Source organism: Zosterops lateralis (genome assembly GCF_965231275.1).
Source record: "Zosterops lateralis genome assembly, chromosome: 7".
Classification (NCBI taxonomy): domain Eukaryota; kingdom Metazoa; phylum Chordata; class Aves; order Passeriformes; family Zosteropidae; genus Zosterops; species Zosterops lateralis.
Genome location: NC_139767.1, coordinates 21,705,015 through 21,726,200, shown reverse-complemented (window position 1 = coordinate 21,726,200; position 21,186 = coordinate 21,705,015). Strand labels below are relative to the sequence as shown.

The window sequence follows — 21,186 nt, the reverse complement described above, 5'->3', positions numbered from 1 at the left end:
TGATCTGGAAAGATGGGGCTGTCAGTATAAAGGTTAACTTGATTTCAAGGAAGAAGCTTTTGTTTCAGTCATTGCCATATAAAGTTTTAAGAGATCTAAATCTAGTTGCTTCCCTGGGGAAGATTCTCAGACCTAAAAGGCAACATATAATTTCATCTGATGAGGATATCAAATAGAAACTTTAATTGTGTCAAAGTATCATTTTAAGAGTAAGAAAAAATAATATTTACTAAGATGTGTGTGATTATGCATGTGGCTGCACAAGAGTAAATATAAGTCAGATGATTGTGATTGCCATCCTTTTAAAGACAACTTTCTTGGTGATTTATACAGCTTTTGCTGATGACTTTAAACAGATATTTAGGAGACACCAGAGAAAGTTAATGGCATAATGATCCTGTACTTAATTTTCACAGGGTGTAAGATGGCAGCTTGCATTCCATTAAGCTTTTTGCGCTAGATCTTATGTAATGAATAGGCATTAGTTGCCTTAAGAAGAACCTTCAGGGCAAGCTGAAAATATCATGAACTCAATTGCAGTAACTTTCTGTGTCTAGTTAGTGGAACTGATGCAGTAATCCACTCCAGAAACATCTTGCTTTTGCCCAAGTTTCTTCTGGCAAACTTCCTAGCTCTTCCTAAATTCCGCCCCCCCCCCCCAAATAAATTCTTATCAGGATAGCATCTAAGTCCACATTAAGCACACTAATTTTATGTACTCAGTAGTTCAGTGATTCTCTTAAGTAGGGAGACATATTCTTACAGTTTTTCATTTGTCTGTCCCTATTTTGCAAGATGAAAAAAAAAAGTCAAATGCATAGTTCATGTGCTCATGTAGAAATGTCTCAGAGTACTCTGACCTCTGTTAAAAAAAGTCTTAGTCACTTTTACTGTGTTAATTTAATGAAATATACCAATAGACAGAAATTATATATGTATGTACAAAATAGAATAACATGTAGAGAGAGATTCAGTAATTTTAGGGATGCTTATATGAAAGTATATTGGATTTCTATCTAAATTACAATGAAAAGTTCTAAGCATGAACTTTTTGGACAGAGATGTTTTTTAATCAGTTTGAAGCTTTGTTCTTCTACTTGCATCCTTTAAGTGCTAATGCATGTTTGGAAGTCTCCTGCATTGGCTTCTTCAAAATTGATAATGGCCCTGTGATTAAACAAGGAAGATTTGTTTATTCGAGGTTTTTCTTTTATCGTCCATTGCCCTGTTACATTAAAAGGTCTGAATCTTATTTTATTGCCTGAATTGCATTGAAGGTAGTATTAGCTTTAGACAAGGAAAATCTAGTCTAATTTTTTTGTTTTAAAAGGAACTAGAATTTTTTCTCTTTTCAAGACTACTACAAATAAGCAGCTCAGGGGTCTGAGTGGCAAGTATTGCCTGAGTACTCCAGGATTTAAAAAGTGGGAAAAAAGAGAATTCTGGAGAGCTGCCTAGTTTCAGGTACACTAACTGTACCTCTTCTGCCATACTCTTAGTTATTTCCTCACCCTGTGTAACTTGCAAGTGTATGTGGTGTGTAAATTAGGTAGGAATCTGCACTGAAATCCTCTTGCAGGAACATGTACATCTCATCTTTTGTGACATTTCAGCTGTCAGGAACTCTGCTGTTCTTGGAAGCTTGACCAGGGGTAGCAGTGAGGTATCTGATAATTTTCTCTGCAAGTGCCTCCCAAAGGCTGGAGTCCAGTTACAGTGTTAGGCTCACTCAGCTATATGTTTCTTTATAGATTGCCATGGAGTCTTTACAAGCTACTCATAGTAATATAAAAATGAGTTGTTAAAATATAAGTTTGAATCATGTAAAAACAAAACCTGGATGTGTGTAAAAGGAAGAAAAATTAAAATATATAAACAACTTATATTATTGTCCAAGAGAGCACTGTAAGACACATCTTGTTTCTTGAGGATAAACTGGTCAAATGCATTCAAGGCATCCTTTTAATCAGGTTATTCCCATTTGTCCACAAACATTGTGTAGAGTGTATGAAGGTAAGATGTTTCTAATATTGCCATTAGTAGCAGTATTTTTCCCTCCTTTGAATAAAAAGAAGGATTCAAAATATTGCTACTTTTACTTTCTGGATGATAAATTCCTAGGAGACTGCAGGGACAGAAACAGATCATCTCAGGTACTGCTGCTGAACTTAGAGCCCAGTTCAGCCCTATCAGAGACAGGAGTTTTGATAAAGAGCCCATGCCAGCAGCTTTAGGAGGACTTCTTGTTCCTGCTGAAATGAGATGGGAGAGCTTGGATGCTTTTTCTGCACAAAAGGAAGTTCTCTCTTTGGGTGGATTTGGGCTTAGTGTTAGACAGTTGAGTTGGAAACAACCCGTAGCAGTCTGTTGATTGTAAAAGAGGTGATTCAGAGCCCTAAGTCCCTGATCTGTGGGTTATGTGGTACAGCTGAGGATTCAAACTCCCTTCTTTGTCCAAGTTCTTGACAATAGTAGCTTATCAATGTGTCAATTTTCGGATGTTCAGGAGCAAAGTCTGAAAATGAATACATAAATTAATTCAATATATGGCAGCACCACTGACAGGCCATTGTGATATCTTTGCTGGAAGATAGCTGTACATATGTTCTCCTTCCATTTTTCTTTGTTTATGAGTCTGTCAGACCATCTAATTAATTTGCTTTGTATTTAGTAGTATTATCTTTTGTTTACAATGGCTTTTCTTCACATCCTCTGCAGGGCTAAGATGTCAGGGTGCTATGGATTTACCATGCATTTTTAATGCTGCCATGCTGTGTTTAACTTTCACTTTTCATTAGGCATCAAAACTGTGAGAATTAAAAGCCTGCTTTTGATGTTCCAATAAAAAACGACAGTCAAATTTGGCATAAGAGCAGGAAAAATGATTTTTTTTTAATAGGCCAATTTGACACAAAATACCCAAAATAGAAGGTGGCAAGTGATTTTAGCATAAATACTGTAAAAGCCAGGTAAAAATGTGAATTTTTTAAATTGGTAAATCATCTTTAGAAAGTTTGCTTTATAAAGCAATTTAACCTATTTTTATTGAGATGAGTAGGTTCACACTCTGATACCTCAGAGCTATGTTCGTAAATTCACGTGGCATGGTCTAAAAAGCCAAAGACAACTGCAAATATATGACACCTCTCTGTTCAAGAGGAATGCTAAAATAATTTCATAAGCCTCTCCCCTTTTATAAAAGAGGTTCTGAAATTCAGAGTGTAAGCACGTGTGGCATGAGAAAATAACCAATTCTGTGAAACTGTAGTTAGGAAAAGAAGTTTTCATCATGTAAGCATTTAAGGGTTTTGACTGGCTATTTCACTTTTAGTTTAAGGGATGTATATGTTTCATATTTATATATGGATGTATATGTATATAAAATGAAATCTAGCAGGCCTTACACTGGTTAAAGTCCAAGAGGAGGGAACTTGGCAGAGGAGTATGGCAGGCTAAGGTACTTGTATTGTCATGCACCTTGCTGAAGTGTTCTTTATCCACAATAATATGATCTTATGCCTGTTTTCTGTTCCATACTTATGCCATTTTTAAGACCTTCTTCTCCCTTGACATCAGAGCAGGCACATTTTAGTGTAAAAATTGGGTTACACCACACATCATGTCTGATTCTGAGAAATTCTGAAATTCCAAGCAGAGGTTTATTGGTATTCCAAAGAGCTTGGAGAAAGCAATGGCAAATTAGATTTGGGATCTCTAGAGTTAATGGCATGAGCTGCTGAAACTGTTCATTTTGACATGTTATTTTTTAAAGCTTTTCCCTGTTATTTCAATTAGTATGATGGGGGGAGAGGTATTGGAATCTATGCTTGTCCTAATTTGGGATAGTGTCCTTTAGTATCCTGGGAAGTGAAAATTCTCAGTCTATTATGGTGCTAGTTGACCTTCTTTAGTTTCCCAATCTTTTCTAAAGATCAATTCAAGGATTTATGCCATAACTCGGAGCGACCTTACAGCAGGTGAATCTCTCCTGTCAATACTATCATATGGAGAAAGGTGGGCATGACCTGGAGCCCCAAGAAAAGGGTGGGGACCTTCTGAAGTACATGACCATACACTTTCATTTTGGAAGTAAATCTCAACCAATGCCATCAATATACTTATGAGTTTTCTGAAGAATTGGATCTGGATCAGGGGAGTAGACAAACTCAAAGATAGTTAATTCTGCCTTAGAGTTGCTAATGCTTTATTTCTCGTTTTAGATTCTTCTCAAATGTATATATTTTAATCAGATTGTATTTTCCACAGGTTTTTATACTACTAAAATATAACTTATAATTTTGGACATTTTCATCTGATATTTATTCTTTCTTTCTCCACATTTCCTTGTACTCATGATAAAATGTGTAATCTATATGTATAAAACTGTATCATTCATCTTTGTATTTCTTTATTTTGCTCTGTCTTTGTTGTGTCTGTCCCTAACAGGCTCATCTCATCTCTGTATCTTCCTCATCTCCTATCCTTTGGGTTCTGTAAACTCCCTGAAGGTTCAGAGGTAGTATAAATACCTATTCTTGCTTGGGCTTCAGATCATTTCAAATGTACACTCATGTCTTCATCTCAGTTTCTTGTCAGCATGCAACTTCTTGCTATAGTGATTTAAAAAGATACCTCAGGCCTTTGTCTGCAACTGTGGCACACTGAAGAGAAGTTTGTGTGGAATTTTTTGCTTTGGTGGGGGGGGGGCAGTGCATTTCTTTATAAGTTCATTTTCTTACATCAATTTATAAAATTGCAAATCACAGCGTTTTAGTTTATATTGCATGAATTCATGTGATTTGTGCTTGAGATATTCAGGCCTAGCATTAGAAAAACAGCTTAAGTGACTTCTTCCTCATCCTCTTAAATTGCATATCAGTAGTGAACACCGAATCTCCTTCTGGCTACACAGGTACAATGGGAGTGACACGATTCTCCACTGGTTAAAAATGTTGTTCATCAAGAGGCCTGAGGGCACACACACAATTCATCCTGCAGAGATGCTGTCACTGCTCTATTATATTAGAAATTTATCATATACTTAAGAAAACTTACTGGGTTTCAGTCTTTGAGTTTTGGTCAGGACATTGTTGTGCATTTAGATTTGGAATATTGGTGACTAGTTGCAGTGAAAAGTCTGAAGATTGAAGAAGTTTGAAAACCAGGATTATTTCTTTTTTTTCTGAATGGGAAGAAATATGTATGGTTTAGAAAAACAAGCAACTTCTTTTCTGGTTTAGTTTCTTTGATGTGTTGGTTGCATCCAGTTTGTTTCCATTAGGAGTGATTTGTGTCTGGGACTATATTGTTCTGCATTTTTGTCATTGATGTTCTAGAGATATCTTGAATTTTGAGTAATAACTAATAACTACAATGCACATACTTTAATATCATAAATTCTACATTTTAGGGAGGAAGAATATGTTACATGTGACATTAATTTACTGGGATTAATTTTTTTTTTTAAATTTGCCAGGACTAACTATCTCAAAAATGCCAAACTGTATTTGGAAATTCAAACTTCTGTTACTGTAACAAATGTAAACCTTATTTTGATTTATAAGTGGCTTGACTTTGCATGAAAGAGTGTTTTCTGTGTGAATTCTTGCTCTCGTCAAAGCTCCAGCAATTTCACATTATCTGAAAAGACATTTTTTTTTAATATATGCAATTTTTTTAAAACACAGTTTTAAAACTGCACAGATATTGGCGTTTTATTACATAGAAAAGCTGTTACACCAATTATAGCATAGTTTTATCTGTTATGTATTAAGTTCTTTTCTATGTACCCTGGCTACTTCAATGATATCACATTGTGCATTTGGTGCTTAAAATTGTTTGAATGGCTCTGGATTCTTGAAGAATGCAGCTCTTCACGTGCTTTATGTAGGTGGACTACAGGATAAATCAAGGCTTCAGCTTTACAATGACTCAAAGTATTACATTTTACTTTTGAAGAATAAAATTCTGTATTTAACCCATACAACATGTAAATGAGCATTTTGCTTTAAAATCTGGCTGAAGTTTGGGGTTACTTTTGTGGGATTTTTTTTGTGAAAAGAGATTACCTGTTGTCTCTACCTTGTATCTTTGATTGTTACTCAATACAGTAAAAAACCCAAACTTGTTGTTCCATGATCCAGAAAGCTGTCTTAAGTTGTAGAGCTATTTAAACATGTCTTTCTGCCTCAAGGTAAAACTTGTGTTCTTTCAGATTACTCCAGCATATGGGTAAATCAAAGTTTGAGGTCTTCTGTTGGCACAGAAAAAGAACATATGCTATTCTTAAAAACTTCACATACTTACTGGCTTTTTATTCCTTATATGTATATTTTTACATATTTTTCTCCTAAAAGAAAAGTGGACACAATGTTTAAAAGTCCTCTGTACTGCTATGCTGATTGCTTTTGACACCTCCAATTATGATGTTAAAAATTCAGTATTTAAACAGGTGGTCCATGCTTTGACTCCTTTGTTGGTCAGTATTTTTTTCTCTGGCAGATATATCCGCTCTCATTTTCTTGAATTTTTGGGTCCAGAAAAAATGTGTAAATGCCTAATTAGCAAGAGAAAGATAATGAACTACTATTTCTGTTACTTTACTGTAATTTCTTTATAATGTAATATGTATATTAGTATGAGTAATTATAACAACTATTTCCCTTTTCATACATCCTAGGTTATAGAGGAGTGTGTAAAAAAAAAAAAAAAGAAGAATCAGCAGGTTTTATATTACTAGCTTTTAGGTTTTCTTGGGAGTAAGTTAAAACAGAAACTTTCCCTGAGCACTTTATGCCTTCTCTATTTGAATAAGTGGAAGGGTTTTCTTTTTTGTCACATTAATAAAATGTCCAAAATAGAACAGAAATAAAATTTATATAATTTTATGTTAATGATTTAAATAGCTGTAATCCTACAGGATGATTCCTGTAAAAATGAATGAAGGACTGCTAAATAAACAATACAGAAAAAGAATTACAATGTGAAGTAGAGCACTGGAATACATATTGTAACAATGATGGTGTAACAATGATGGAACTCTGTTTTTCTTTTAGTTCTAATTAAAACAGACAAATTGAATGTCTGTTTATAAATACCTTGCATATGTAATAATTTCTGGCTTCTGTTTTGCAAAAGTTGTCTCCTGTGACATTTAGGAATTAATAGCCTCTTTTTATATGAATTCCTTTAATTCACAATAATATGTGTATTTCTAAAATCAATCCTTTATTTTTGTCATATGTAAATTTTAATCCTGACTTTATTTTTATTCTAGTTGCTTAAATTAACATGCTTGTCATGTCTGTTTGCCATTCTCTGTTTATTTCACTGTAGAGCTGAACAAAAGCCCTGATTTCTATTCTTATTTTGATCTGTCCTTGTCCTGAATCAGAGAGAAAAATGGAAATACCTGCAGTTTAAAGATATATACATTTAATAGTAAGATTTCTAGCAGTATCTTTTTAAACATTCTGTTACTGTGCTACCTAAGCAAAGCACAGTATCTCTGTCTGTGCTGCCAGGATGCACACATGAGTCTGAAACCTGTTTTGTGTCATGGGAGATTTGTCTAGTGGAAAATGACATGTTGATTTTCATGAAAACCAGCATTTTCCTTGAGCAAGTGTTTCAACTGGGAATTAATGACCAGACAGTCAGGGATCCTGTGTTGCTCAGCTGTGACAGAAACTGGATACTTCAGCATGTTGGCAGTGGCTGAGGCGCTCTTTCAAGTCTCTGGTCCTGTTCAGGCTGAATCCTGTGCAGTGCTCAGTGTCCTGAGGATGTGCCCAGGTTGCAGGGGTCAGTCTCAGCAGAGTAAGGGCCACTCTGTGGCTTTTGGAATTGCCCAGACAATGTGCCTAGCTTAGGACTTTCTGACTGTCTTCATCTTCAAATATCATGAACATATGGTCTTTGTTACTGTGCAAGTTTAGGTTGATTTTCACCAGAACCAATGTTTTCACATCATCATTTCTCAGTCATATGAGAGACTTTATTCGCTATGGAAACAAATATATGCTGGGCACGAGATGCTGACTCTGGGCCAGTTGGACTCTGCAGTTATTCCTGGGTATGTGTTAGGGCAGTAAGAGATAGTTGGCTCGTGTATTTGGTACTTTCTCTTGTACTTTATTGTGGTGTTCAGAGCTGTGTGTAGCTTCTGACTTGCCAGAGGGGGAGAAGGAGTGAAGGCAAGCAGGGCATGGCCTGTGCCCCTGTGGGGTTTGTGTGCTGCCCTGCTGCCAGCCCCACACCCTCTGTGTGTGCACGGTGGGCTCTGGCCATGGGCAGGGGCAATGCTGGCATTAAGTAAAAATATGTTTTGAATGGCATAGACTTGTTACTTGACTCTGTTTTTTCCTTTTGAGCTTTCGTTGGAAAATTTTTTTTGGTCAAAAGACTTGCTCGTTGTTTCCACAAGACTGAGGTGTATTTAAACATTTCTCATTTGAGATGTTTTTAAAAAGTCTTTAAAATATTTTACTAAATTCTCACTGGAATTTTTTTGAAAATTTGTTTGCTCAGACATTTGTTTTATACGTGTCCATAATCACATTTTTCAATACTGAGCTTAAAAATCAGTTAATTTCCCATATATTTATTTTTATACCAGTCCACTTTAATGTTGTTTTTTTGTAGTTGTTATAATCAGGATATTCTTATACACATGAGTAACTTTGTAAAAATTCAAAATCTTATTTAAATCAATGAAGATTACTTTTGTAGACAGATATTGCCCAAAACTGGCAGCTCCTCAAATTATTTACAAAAGCTATGTGAAGGTGAGACTTTCCCCAAATGTATATCTTTAGAATTGTGTGCTTTAATTGGTATAGAAATTTTGTTTTCTAATATCTTCTAATAGTATAGTTTATATTTTCTAAATTACCTTCTCATATTCCTAACTGCACATGATGAATAATCTGTCTTTTGAGAATGTGCTATTCTAAATAAGTTATTAATTAAAATGCCATGTTTAGGTGTATCATATATCTATGATATGAAATGTATGCAGAGGTCTAATTATTGTGTCATTAGATGTTGCTTTCTTTATAGAACTGTTAGTATTCTGTAATAATGATACTTTTTTTAGCAGGTCAGGTGGTTTCCCCACAGGCTACTCCAGCCTGTATTGAAAACAAAAATGATGTGAGCAGAGAAAACAGCACTGTTGACTTTAGCAAGGTAAGTGTTCACTGATGGTGAGAACTTCTTGGCTACCAAAAATATATTTAAAATGAAATAAAATGAATCCATGTGAGTCAGGAAAAGCTATAAAGTGTAGATTTTACTTAAGCATTGAAGTTTTGTGTGCACTGAAGTAGTTTCTGTATGACAAAAGATAATCTTACATTTTCTTTCTAAATTATATGTCACAAGAAATCACAGTTTAGGAACACAGATAAATTTAATATCATAGGTGTATATTTGTAGGGGAAATTTTACAAATTAACAGAAAATTATCTAAGTAGAAAAGTAATCCAGAATTCCTATAATTCACATTTACCTCAGATTTTTACTTTCTGTAAAAGTGATGCATGAATGCAAACTATGCTTTTTATAACCTGAAGTCGTGGATTCCAGATGTCTCAAACAGAATGTGTTTCTGTAAACCTATAACTTAATTCTTCTGGCAAGCCAAGATATTTCAGTACACTTTACAAAAGATGTTAACTGTTCAGTAGTGGAGATTGCAATGACAGTTCAATGTTAGATAGCAAAGAAAAGCAAACAGCTTCTCAGCTTTAATGTGAAGGAGAATCCTAATTTGTGTAAGAAATCTGTATGTACCTAAGACAGTCACAATGGCTGCAGATGACAGGCCTGACAGGGATGGATGACTTCAGCTGACACATTAATGCAACAAAGGTTGAGTAAGTGAAGAAAGGTGATTTAAAGCAAAATTCTCAAGAACAGCACTTTGAGTCTGTTGAATTTTAATGTTAGTGCAGCTGAGCTAAAAGTAGAGTTATGTGATTGCTCCATCTGGTGCCAGACTTATTTCCTAGCAGCAGTAGCTATTTGCATCATTTGAATTTTTGACTGAACATTCCAGACCATGAATTGTATATGGCTGAAATAAGAGGGGAAGCAGATCTCTTTGTCAATGACAGTGAGAAAAAAGGAGGCTGACTGGGAATGTATTATGAACCACATTTCTGTAGAGGCTGCAAGAACATCTATAAACAGTGGCGGGTTGTTAAAAATTGAATGTTAATCCTTTAAACATATTTCAAACTAAAATTATAATGCTTTAGAGTCAAGTAAAATATTGGTTTCATGATATTTATATTAAAGCTGTAAGTAAAACTGTTTTTACAAGTGTTCTAATATCAACATGTAAAATTTTAAAGGATATAAAATACAAATAAAATTTTCTATTCAAAATTAAGCCATGCAGAAGTGAAGGGAATGGCATTAAGTTTCAGTAGTGCTTTTCTTGAACATTTCTCCAGTGGCTTTGACTGTTTTAGGATCCAAATCCCAGTCAGTTGTCTAACTGCAATTCTGTTTGTATTAAACAAGAATGAGAAATGCATTATTTGATCCTTCACTCATTGTTTTTGTAGTGCTGCTGCTTTGCTGATCAAAAGAGCTCTTCCCATTTAAACTAGCTGGAAGAAATCAACATTTCATCTTTTTCTAACCTCAGCAGTGATGGATACCAACAAGGATGTCAGGAATATTAAAGGAACAACTTTTGTTAGGAGGAATGAAATAACAGTAAAGGATTGTTATCTAATACCTTTCTTTTTGACTGACTTTAAATAGATCCATTTATCCTTTTGAAGATGCATAAGTGCAGTTTCCCCTTGAAATGTGCTATTGCAATAACTCCCAATGGTTATAATTGGAATTATATGCACAGATTGAGAGGAAAGTAGAGCAGTACACTAATTTTCTCTTGAGTATTATGATTTCTTGCTCTAATTTTGTTCCAGATATTAATTTCATTTATCTTCTACAAAAAAATCACCTTTGGCTACCTCACATATTCTCTCCTTGCTAATCTGTCTCCCTTGGGCTACATCTAATATTCCAAATTTGGAGTTGATTCAAAAAGCTGACTTAGTCTGCATACAGCATTGAGACTGTGTTGATTGTATTGGTATCTATCTATGAAAAATGTGAGACAGGCACTGAAAGCTGTCTTGAGTGTTACTTCAGTAGCATAGAGAGAGAGATGGTTTGTGCTGTTTGTAAATGTGTCACTCCTCTTCCTCTGCTGCCACCACCAGGACTTTGTGTTCTCAGGGTGATGTGGAGGTGATTTGTCACAGCACCACTTTACCCCCTGTCTGAGCAGAATGGGGGATGATGGTTTAAGAACTTAATCTGGCTCATTTCTACTTTTTATGCCAAAGACTGAGGGAAACATTAATTGTCCTGGAACACAAAATGTATAAAGAGACTGTACCCACATCCCCTCTCATGGCAACATTCCTGTGCTCTATGACAAACCCCTGTCCCATTCTGACAGAGTTTGGTCTTTCAAATGCCATGTGAAGCAACTGACTTGTTTTGAGTGCTGGTTGACCCTGCTTATAAATAAATTTGATAAATATGTTTTACTAAGAAGGAGTGGTGGGTATTTTGTTTGTCTTCATGTCAACTTACGTTTGGTTTCAGGGTAGATGTCCACCACTCTTCAGTCTTTGTTTGTGTTGCCTTGGAGAGACATGGCCTTTGCATTATTTATTTATTTTTATATTTAATTGGACCTTGCCAGGGCTATTTAGGGCCAGGTCAGGAATGTGACTCAGGTTAGGGTGCAGATTAAGATGCACATCAGGTCTCTCCAGCTAAAGACCTGGGATAAGAGATTTATTATGGATAGATTAGATGAAGCATTCGAAATATGTAGCTTCTGCCTCTGCCATAAATTCATGCCAGGACCAGCTCCACTCCCACTATGCAGTGAAAGCAGCACCTTTGGGGTTTGGCTGTGTTTGCTCAGTTTGCTCCTCTGCCAGCCAATTCCGTTTTAATGGGGCTCTCTTCACTACCAAAACAATATTGGACAGTATTAGAATATCAAGCTGATAAATAATACAGGAAATATCTGGGAATACTTTCTGGTAGACAGGAGACAGAATGTTTATTTTAACTTTGAATCTTGTGATCTGTATGTTAGAAGACCTCAATGTCACAACTGTAGCATATTGTATATGTTACATTAATTATTAAATGTTAGATGCATTTAAATGTTTAATCCATCCATTCATAAGGTAAACTCAGCACAGAATGCACATTTCTACATGCCTGAAAGACTACTTTCTTCTTCTCAATTACAAGTAACCTGTGACACCAAAATTAGCTGCAGAATGAACCTTAGTTATGTGTTTAATCCTGAAGAGTTATTTTGTGATTTGAGTGGAGAACAGAATTTTCAATATACCTTGAAAAAGTATTTGGTCTCCAACCTTCCAGGTTGATGTAGATCTTGTTTAACTTTGTGAGGTGTTTAGTCATCTTTGTAGCTTAGGGAAGCATTAAATATCTCTTTGTGATCTCAGCAAACCAAGATTTCATTACACAGGCAACTGTGTTATATCTGAATTCTGATTTAGTGCCAGAGCCATTTGCAAGAAAACAATTTTCTAAATATTACCAAAAACTATGCAAACTAGTACTGACAGATGGCTGTAAGATAGACATTAAAATGGTCCACTTTAACAGTTTATATTGGATTTGGTTGCTGTTGTTGTGTTTAGATTAATAAAAGGAAAGCAAATGACAAAATTCATGCATTTTGAAATGTAGACAATGCTGGTGCATAATTAAATTAGACATACATTATATACTTTATTACTCCATATCAGTCTGTTACAGAGTAAAGTCTGGAGTCATACATTCCTACACAAATACCTTGAACTTATTATAGTAATGATGAAGCTGTGTCTCTGTTTTTCTATCATCCTGCAAAAGACAACATTACTGTCTAAAATTCCAAAGTTTTTCTTCTGCTTTGCTCTTTCAGTTTGCTTTTGAGACAGTCAATGCTCAGGATAGCTTATTTTCTGTTACTTTCAGCAGAGGGGGAACTGTCCTCCGTTAAATCTGAAATCAAAAATACATCTCAGAGTAGAAAAAGGAAAATTGCGTGTAGTGGAATCTAGTGTTAGTGAGATAATAACACAACAACTATGAGCTATGAATTAACGATTTCCAGAATTATTAATTATGGAAAAATAAGGTGTCTTAATTTCTTCCACTGTTATGATTGTTATCAAGTATTCGTGCTGTTACAAGTATAGATAAAAAGCATTACTAGGAAATTAATCCTATATTTTTAAAAATATTTTTAATTTGATTTGTTGTTTTTATAGATTAATTCTGCAGTGCTTTGTTTCCAAGAAAAATCAGTCAAATAATTGTCTAGTTTGGTTTAGAGAAGCATTTTTATTTTAAAAAAATTAAAAAAAACAATTATTCAGCAGACAAGAATAGTGGAACTGCGTAACTGAAATAGCTAAGGTTATAGATCAGGAAGTCTCTGTCAACAAAGCAGAGGGAAAAAAATCCCTTTGAGTAACTTTTAGGTTGTAATTTATTATACTTTTCCCAGGTTGACCTACACTTCATGAAAAAGATACCACCTGGAGCTGAGGCATCAAACATCTTAGTTGGTGAACTCGAGTTCCTGGACCGTGCTGTTGTGGCGTTTGTTCGGTTGTCTCCTGCAGTGCTGCTTACAGGACTGGCTGAAGTTCCAATTCCAACCAGGTACAGTTGGGCTGATTTTACTTTGTGTTTCTCTGAGTACCTTGTGGAGACAGGGTGATGTGACCCTCAGCTTTGCCAGTTACTGAGTGAGGAATTAGGTTTGCTCTTTAACAGAGGCATCTCTCAGCCTTCCACTCATCCTGTAAATCATGTATGGGTATATTCAGACACATGCTGGTTTGTGAGAACTTCACAGATGTAGAAATGTAGGCTATAACACACAGTTTATCCCATACAAACAAGTATTACACCAGATGAAATACTAAGGTGAAATATTCAGCTTCGTAGAATATTTCATCTGAAACTGAAACTACTTGTGTGCTACTGCATAATTATGTACAGGACTTAAAAAAAATGAGGTAGTGAGTGAATGGATGGAGAATATACTGTAAGTATGTTCTTCAAAAATCTGTACTTCTTCAAAAGATTACTTTGCATGGTAAGGAATGTGACTTTTAACCACAATTTTTTATTAGATTAATATTTTCCAGGTTGAAACTTTTTTTGATGGAGTACTTTGATTCTGAAAACAAATTCTGAGGAATGGAAAAAAGTCTAAAATAGACCTTGTATTCAAATAGAGGGCATTGGGATAAATCTGTGATTGCATTGTGTCCTGCAGGGGGTTAATTCAGATCAAAACTCCAGAGTGATTCTCCCATATGTGTTCACTTACTTAACTATTATTGCTATATCCCCTCCACCCCCTTTTTTTAAAATTTGTGCATATGTTTGTACACATGTTCTGTCTCTCTTTTCCCTTCTCTCTTCTAGTTTCTATAAAGGTAGAATTCCAACAGTAGGCAGTAGTGTATTCCAGTTGTTTGTGACACTCAAGACACACACATATGACACTCTGGTTATGAAATGCAATGCTGAGACTCAGACCCTTGCTTCTAACCAGATAAACAGTATTATTTTCTTTGAATTGTACTTTGTAGTTACTTTGGATATTACTTTTTTTATGTTTTCTAGTTTTTCTGTGTGTATAAGAAACATTGAGGGACTGAGTTGACTTGGGAAAAAGCTTTTACTTGTTACCTCCCCTGAATTCCCACAAGAAAAAAGAGCACCAAAAGGAAAAGAACAGATTTCTTGATCTTTGGTCAAAATAAAATTAAATAGTTACAATTTAGGACAATTAAATGTTTTTCTTTTTAAGCAAAAATGTGTATATAAAAAATATTCAGTAATATACATCAAAATGTTGTTTTTTGCATTTTAGCAAAACTGAGAATTTTAGTGATTTCATTTGAACAGATCCTCTGCCTCTTAGAGAACTTTACTTGCCTACAGCCTCTTGTACAGACTGTCCAGAGCCTTAATGGGAATAAAAATAATTTAAAAATTATTTTTATTTGGGTTAATTTAACTTCTTCAATATTGCAATAATTTATGTAACCATAATGGTTTTGTTGAATTAACAGAATTAAATAAATGAATGTGTTCTGTACATAGATTGCAATTGCATACATTTATTATGTAAGTTAAGGTTTGTTATGTAAGGAAGTTTTGGTAGTTTCAATCAAGGCTGACTGTTAAGCTTATGATATATTTTTGGAAGCTATTTTCACTTTTTTTTTCTAAGCAGAGCTTCATGTTTAAATGCATGTGTGATGATCTTGAGGGAGATTATATATAGTGTTTATCTGAGAGATTGTTCTAGTCCACATTTTAGATAAATATATCTGTAATATTTATGTTAATTTCAACCATCTATCCTTTACAATTTCTCAAATTTGCCTTTAATTTGCAGATTTTTGTTTATTCTTCTTGGACCACTGGGTAAAGGCCAACAATACCATGAGATTGGAAGATCAATTGCAACACTAATGACAGATGAGGTATTTTTATTCGTGCTTCAGTTTTGTACTAACTGAAGAGGTGTAATAGGGAATCTCCAATCCTTCAGAAGAAACGTGGCTAATCATTCTGGTGATGACAACGAGCATTCTAGCTCATTTCATGGTCCTGTGACAGCCCAGATTATGCTGCTGTAAGGGGATAACAAAATGAGAAACAATATTCACAAGTGAGGATATCTTCACCAATAAGGTTCCATTTTACGCAGTTGCTTTGCAGTGAATTTAATTTTGTTTAAGCTGCAAAATCTCTGGAATATTTAGCAGGCACAAGGATATTTTTTCTGTAGCAGCTGGAATTTCTATGGGAACTATGTACCAGAAGCTATTTTCAGTTGAAGCTGAGATTGTGTGTTCAGTGGGAACTTTACAAAGTGTGTTCTGTTTCAGAGAAGAGGGGCCTTTATTTTAGAGAGAGTTCCTTTTTCCATCTCTTTTTCCTCCCACACATACTTCTCAATTTTTCACAGGTATTCCATGATGTTGCTTACAAAGCAAAAGACCGCAATGACTTGGTGTCTGGAATTGATGAGTTTCTTGATCAGGTTACTGTTCTCCCTCCTGGAGAGTGGGACCCAACAATTCGAATAGAACCACCTAAAAATGTTCCCTCTCAGGTTCGTACAGTGTAAAATTCAGACAATTTAAAAAGTTATGATGAATTTTTATTATGTAGATTTAAGTCTCATTCATTTAGCATTGAGCAGAGTCACTATGTTTTGCACCTTCTTTTTATTTTAGGTTAGTTTTCTTTAGAAGAACAGTTGACTTGCAAGTATACAGTATAGTGATGACATTTGGTTTAGTTCAGTACTAGTTCTCTCCTGAGTAAATACAGGCAGTTGTATCTAAAGATAATAAATTCAGGGATAAATAGCCTTAAGCATCCTTGATTATTCCAAATAGCCATGGTTTGCTTTTGTTTTAAGTTTATTGCAAGCATTGATCAAAGCTTGTTACTCTTTAAAATGTTTTTTGATACAAGATTTTTTGTGATCAATTCTTTAAATTTCACAGAATCACAATTATTTTTACTATTAACTGTCTGGTAATAGAACTCTTCTACAGCTTATTGGGAGGTTATGTTGAGGAATCTTAAAATAAAATTTTTATGTTTAAGCTTTTAACTTTCGGAGCCTGTTTCAGTGCTAAAACCCATGAGAAATATCTTTTCCTTCTGGTAGGAGAAGCGCAAGATCCCAGGAGTGCCAAATGGAACTGCAGCCCATGGGGAAGCAGAACATCCTGGGGGACACTCTGGTCCAGAACTGCAACGCACTGGAAAGTTAGTGAAAACATATTCAAAATCTTCAGTTTTCAAAGTGACGTTCAAAAGGAATCGCAAGGGTCTGGTTCTCTCTCAGAAGTGTCTTGGCACGTGATTTCTTTCAGGAATTTGTTGTGATTTGCATGTGCCATGTAGCTGAAGAAGACAATACATACTCATTTGCAGAGGGCAGGGGAGGGCAAGGGGGTTTGAGTTTTCTCATTGTATTTATGGCAAGCTCCTTTCTCTAATATTTACAAAGGCCGGACCTATCTTAAACTTGATTAAGATAGGTTCTCAGTTTTATACAGGATGAAGGAAAACTTGGTATAATATTGTGCTATATGTTATGAATACTTAGAGCTGTTTTGTTGTTGCAGTTTCTGGGTTGTGCAGCTCTAGTATTTCTTTTTTATCTCAGTAAGCCATGATATGTCCTGGTGCATGAGTTTGTGGTTACCCTGATGGCTGCAACAGACATCAGAATGAAGGATTCGCCCCAAGGAATACTTATTTTCTCTCATCTAATATGGTGTGGTCTAAGTCAGCTGTCAGTGGCTGCCTTAGTGCAGTGTAGTTGGGCAATAGATGTTTCTTTTACTTTGCTGCCTCCTGATATTTAAATATTGTTCCTACCTTTAGCATGAAGCTAAAGATTCAGCTGCAGTGCTGGTGCACACTGGGGCAGGGGAGATGATGGCCAGTCTGGCTAGAAGTTGTTTTCTCACCAGAGAACCTGCTAATTGACAGCTTTGAAGGATTGTTTTAATATTTAGGAAGTAGTAGCACTATACCTTTACCACCTTCTTTACTTCAGCAGAATCTGATACATTGTGTGCCTGTGAGGAAAAGAGCATTGTGGGGTTATTTATTTTAGCTGTATGGTATTTTGTAAGGGAGTGTCTGTTCCTAAATATTTGATTATACCTGACACAGTGTAAAAGACAAAAGATGACAGTTCTTGTCCTTGAAAAATGGTAGTAATTCATTTCTGTCATCAGGAGTATTTAGGAACAGGTTCTCAAATAAAGAATGTGAAACTCTATATATAAATGTGTGAGCAAATAGGCACCGTGATTCCCCTCTAATTAAACAAGTGTAAAGAATTATTTCATGTAATAAGCAGTTTGATTTAGTGCATGGGAGTAAGCTGCTGTTCAGAACTTCGGGGTCTGGATGATTAGTTGAAGAATTTATAAAAGAAACATGGAAAGTTTGTTTTAAAACCACAATAATTTCCTGGTTGAAGTTACAAAGGCAGATGTCCTCTAAACTCATTTTTTCATGAAGGGTGAAACATAAGAGTATGATGTATCATTTGATCAAGGAACAGTAGCTTCTCTGCAGTGTGGTTGAAGCAATACTGTAGAAGAAAGTTTTGTGTGCCACCTTAATTAATTTGAGCTCTTCTGTGTTTTCTTTAGATTTTTTGGAGGATTAATTTTAGATATCAAAAGAAAAGCTCCCTTCTTCTGGAGTGACTTCAGGGATGCTCTCAGTCTGCAGTGTCTGGCATCATTTTTGTTTCTCTACTGTGCTTGCATGTCTCCTGTCATCACATTTGGTGGTCTGCTGGGAGAAGCAACTGAAGGTCGTATAGTATGTGTTAAATCTGAACTTTTAAAACAAACTTACATTCCTAGTTTTGCGGTTAGTTTTTCCTTACTGTTGCATGAATCACCTTTTTATATTGGTGTTTCAATGTTTAGAAGGCTATGGACTAAGACATTGCAAAAAGAACCTGTTTGAAAATTTATGGACACTTCTCTCTGTATCATATTCAGAGTGCAATAGAATCGCTGTTTGGAGCATCCATGACTGGAATTGCCTACTCTCTTTTTGGTGGACAGCCTCTCACTATACTTGGCAGCACAGGACCCGTTTTAGTGTTTGAAAAGATCTTATTCAAATTTTGCAAGTAAGTGAAGATCATGATATTCATCATCCTTCATTTGTTAGGTAAGAGTAGAGACACTACCTATCCCAAAGTTGAAATCCTAAGCAGTGCACTATGAGATAAATTGTTGCCTTCTTCTGCAACACAACTTCTGTGTTGCAGAGTCCAAAAACTATGCAGTGAATTGGTAATGCAGAAAAATGAATTTTTTAAAATTTTGGGCTTTTGTTGCTTTAAAGCTCTTCTTCCTCCCTTCTCTCTTCCCTCAGCTGTTTTGAAGGGAATGACAGCTTCAGTTTTTTGTTTGTTTGTTTGTTTGTTTGTGGTTTTTTTTTTTTTTTTTTTAGGTTTTTTTTTTAAATTTTTTTTTATTTTTTTTTTTAATTTTATCATTCTCTACTCAGATAATACATTTAAATCTAGTTTATCTTGTCCCTGACTTGAAAAGTGCTGCTTCTCACCAAGAAAGTGAGTGCAGTAGAAGTGGTGTCCTCTTTCAATAGTCACTATACAGACCATGCCATCCCCTCACCTGGACAGAGGAGGGGTGAAGTGTCATGACAGCAAAGCCACATTTAGGCTAATGTGCTGTACTTGACATATCTCTGCCACAATGTGGGTAAAAGTTGTGTCTCCATTTGGAAGGCATCATGCTTCTCTGCCATCCAGTCTGCTTTTCTGCCTCATTGCTGTGACAGGGACTTCTGTACCAGGATCTCCTGCACAACACAGAGTAGAAACCCTGCTTAGCACTCAGATTTTCTCACACCTTCAGACAGACCTTTCAGTTTGCTGTGATAATGTCACACGGTGTGTTTGGAGCTCTATTATCATATGCAATAAGCTTACAGAATTTTGATGAAAGTTGTTATAGCTACTCTTTCACGGCTTAAAAAGAAATTGGCAGGTGTTGGCTGTTCACAAAGCAGGATATGGGATAAAGAGTGAGTGGACCTTACACACTTCATGTGTGTGACTACTCTCAAAGCTGCTCATGTAGAGATAGACCTCTTTGTGTCCTGCTATTTGGGGGAAGAGCTCTGGTCAGGAGGTGACTTGATAGGATCTTCTGTTCACAGTAAGTATAATTTCTGATACAGACTGTCCCCAGAAAGGAAATTTTGGCGCTGCCTTGTTTCAATTTACTGTGGACAAAAGGTTCAGTGTGTTAATTTATTATTATTATTATTATTATTTTTTTTTTTTTTTTTTTTTTTTTTTTTTTAGAGAGTATGGGTTGTCATATCTTTCTCTGAGAGCCAGCATTGGGCTGTGGACTGCAATCCTGTGCATCATCCTTGTTGCAACTGATGCAAGCTCCCTAGTCTGCTACATTACCCGCTTTACTGAAGAAGCCTTTGCTTCTCTTATCTGCATCATTTTCATTTATGAGGCCTTAGAGAAGCTGTTTCATCTCAGTGAGACGTATCCAATCAACATGCATAATAATTTGGAGCTGCTGACAAAGTACTCGTAAGTAAGATTTCTTCTATTAGACTCTTAGGGTTTGGTGTTTTTTTTTTTTTTTTTCCATAGGTTGTTTTCTCTGCAAGGAGCTCAGCAGGAAAAGTTTGCAGTACTTGCAGCCTGGGGAAGCTATTCAGTCACTATGCTCTCTTATGGAAGTAGTAGTTACTGCAGGGATGTGTTTTAGACCTTAGTTTTAGGTCTCTATGCATTTTTGTTTAATGAGAATAAGCCCATGGTCTCTTCCTGTAACCTTCTACTTATGATTTTTAATCTTTCAATGGCAGCAGGATGTTCAGATAATGTTTGGGTATCATATTTATTTTGTTTTGGTTTTTTTTTCCCACAAATTGAAATATTCACCTTTCTAAAAGGTTATGAGTTGATGTACCTCCTTTATTTTAACCTCTCTGGCATTTAATCCACAAGAGCTGAAGTGGATTTGAAATTGTTAGAGGCATCTTAGTAGCTCATAATGAATTTGTTCCTAACACAAAGATTTTTCATCTAATTCAATTTAAACAGCTTACTTTATTGTGAACTTTAGACAGGTAATAATCTACTTGGGGAATAAAAAAGTGAATTGCTTTTATCAATATTGTCTCATTGAGAAGTAAAGCCTCATAGACCTGTTTCTGTGATATGAAAACAAAAATGTTCTAGTAAAGGACAAGATCCTAGTCTGTCCTGAGGCCAGTTAAGCTTGCTCACATTAGTAAATAAGATGTCATTAAAAAGCATTTTCAATGAAAATCTCTCTCCAGAAATGTCTTTATTATTTCACTGAACCCATTTGAACTCTCTGCATGAGCTGGGTGGGGCCATAAAGCAACAGTGCTTGAACAGTGCCACATCTTCTGTTCACTGGAAAAACAGGAGTGTCTCAACCAAATGTCTCATTTGCATTTTAAGCTGGGAAAAACAGAACACAGCAACAGAGAAAACATTTGAGCTTTGTGTAT

At 35.5% G+C, this 21,186-nt stretch overlaps 2 protein-coding genes across 4 annotated transcripts in view; one reads left to right on the top strand and one right to left on the bottom strand.

Annotated features, from left to right (window-relative positions):
- Window positions 1–21,186, top strand: part of SLC4A10 (solute carrier family 4 member 10) — a 113,737-nt gene that overhangs the window by 60,684 nt on the left and 31,867 nt on the right. The window contains exons 7-14 of one of the 2 annotated variants that reach the window (XM_083865645.1): window positions 9,101–9,189; window positions 13,574–13,731; window positions 15,488–15,575; window positions 16,064–16,210; window positions 16,778–16,878; window positions 18,285–18,459; window positions 18,645–18,778; window positions 19,985–20,230. In XM_083865645.1, coding sequence (XP_083721771.1) covers window positions 9,101–9,189; window positions 13,574–13,731; window positions 15,488–15,575; window positions 16,064–16,210; window positions 16,778–16,878; window positions 18,285–18,459; window positions 18,645–18,778; window positions 19,985–20,230 — 1,138 coding nt within the window. Of the gene's footprint in view, window positions 1–9,097; window positions 9,190–13,573; window positions 13,732–15,487; window positions 15,576–16,063; window positions 16,211–16,777; window positions 16,879–18,284; window positions 18,460–18,644; window positions 18,779–19,984; window positions 20,231–21,186 lie in introns of both variants that reach the window. The other variant, XM_083865644.1, reaches the window with a different exon arrangement.
- DPP4 (dipeptidyl peptidase 4) overlaps window positions 12,907–21,186 on the bottom strand; it is an 82,417-nt gene continuing 74,137 nt past the window's right edge. The window contains exon 26 of one of the 2 annotated variants that reach the window (XM_083865643.1): window positions 12,907–13,065. In XM_083865643.1, coding sequence (XP_083721769.1) covers window positions 13,060–13,065 — 6 coding nt within the window. In that variant the 3' untranslated portion in view covers window positions 12,907–13,059. Of the gene's footprint in view, window positions 13,066–21,010; window positions 21,137–21,186 lie in introns of those variants that run through there. The other variant, XM_083865642.1, reaches the window with a different exon arrangement.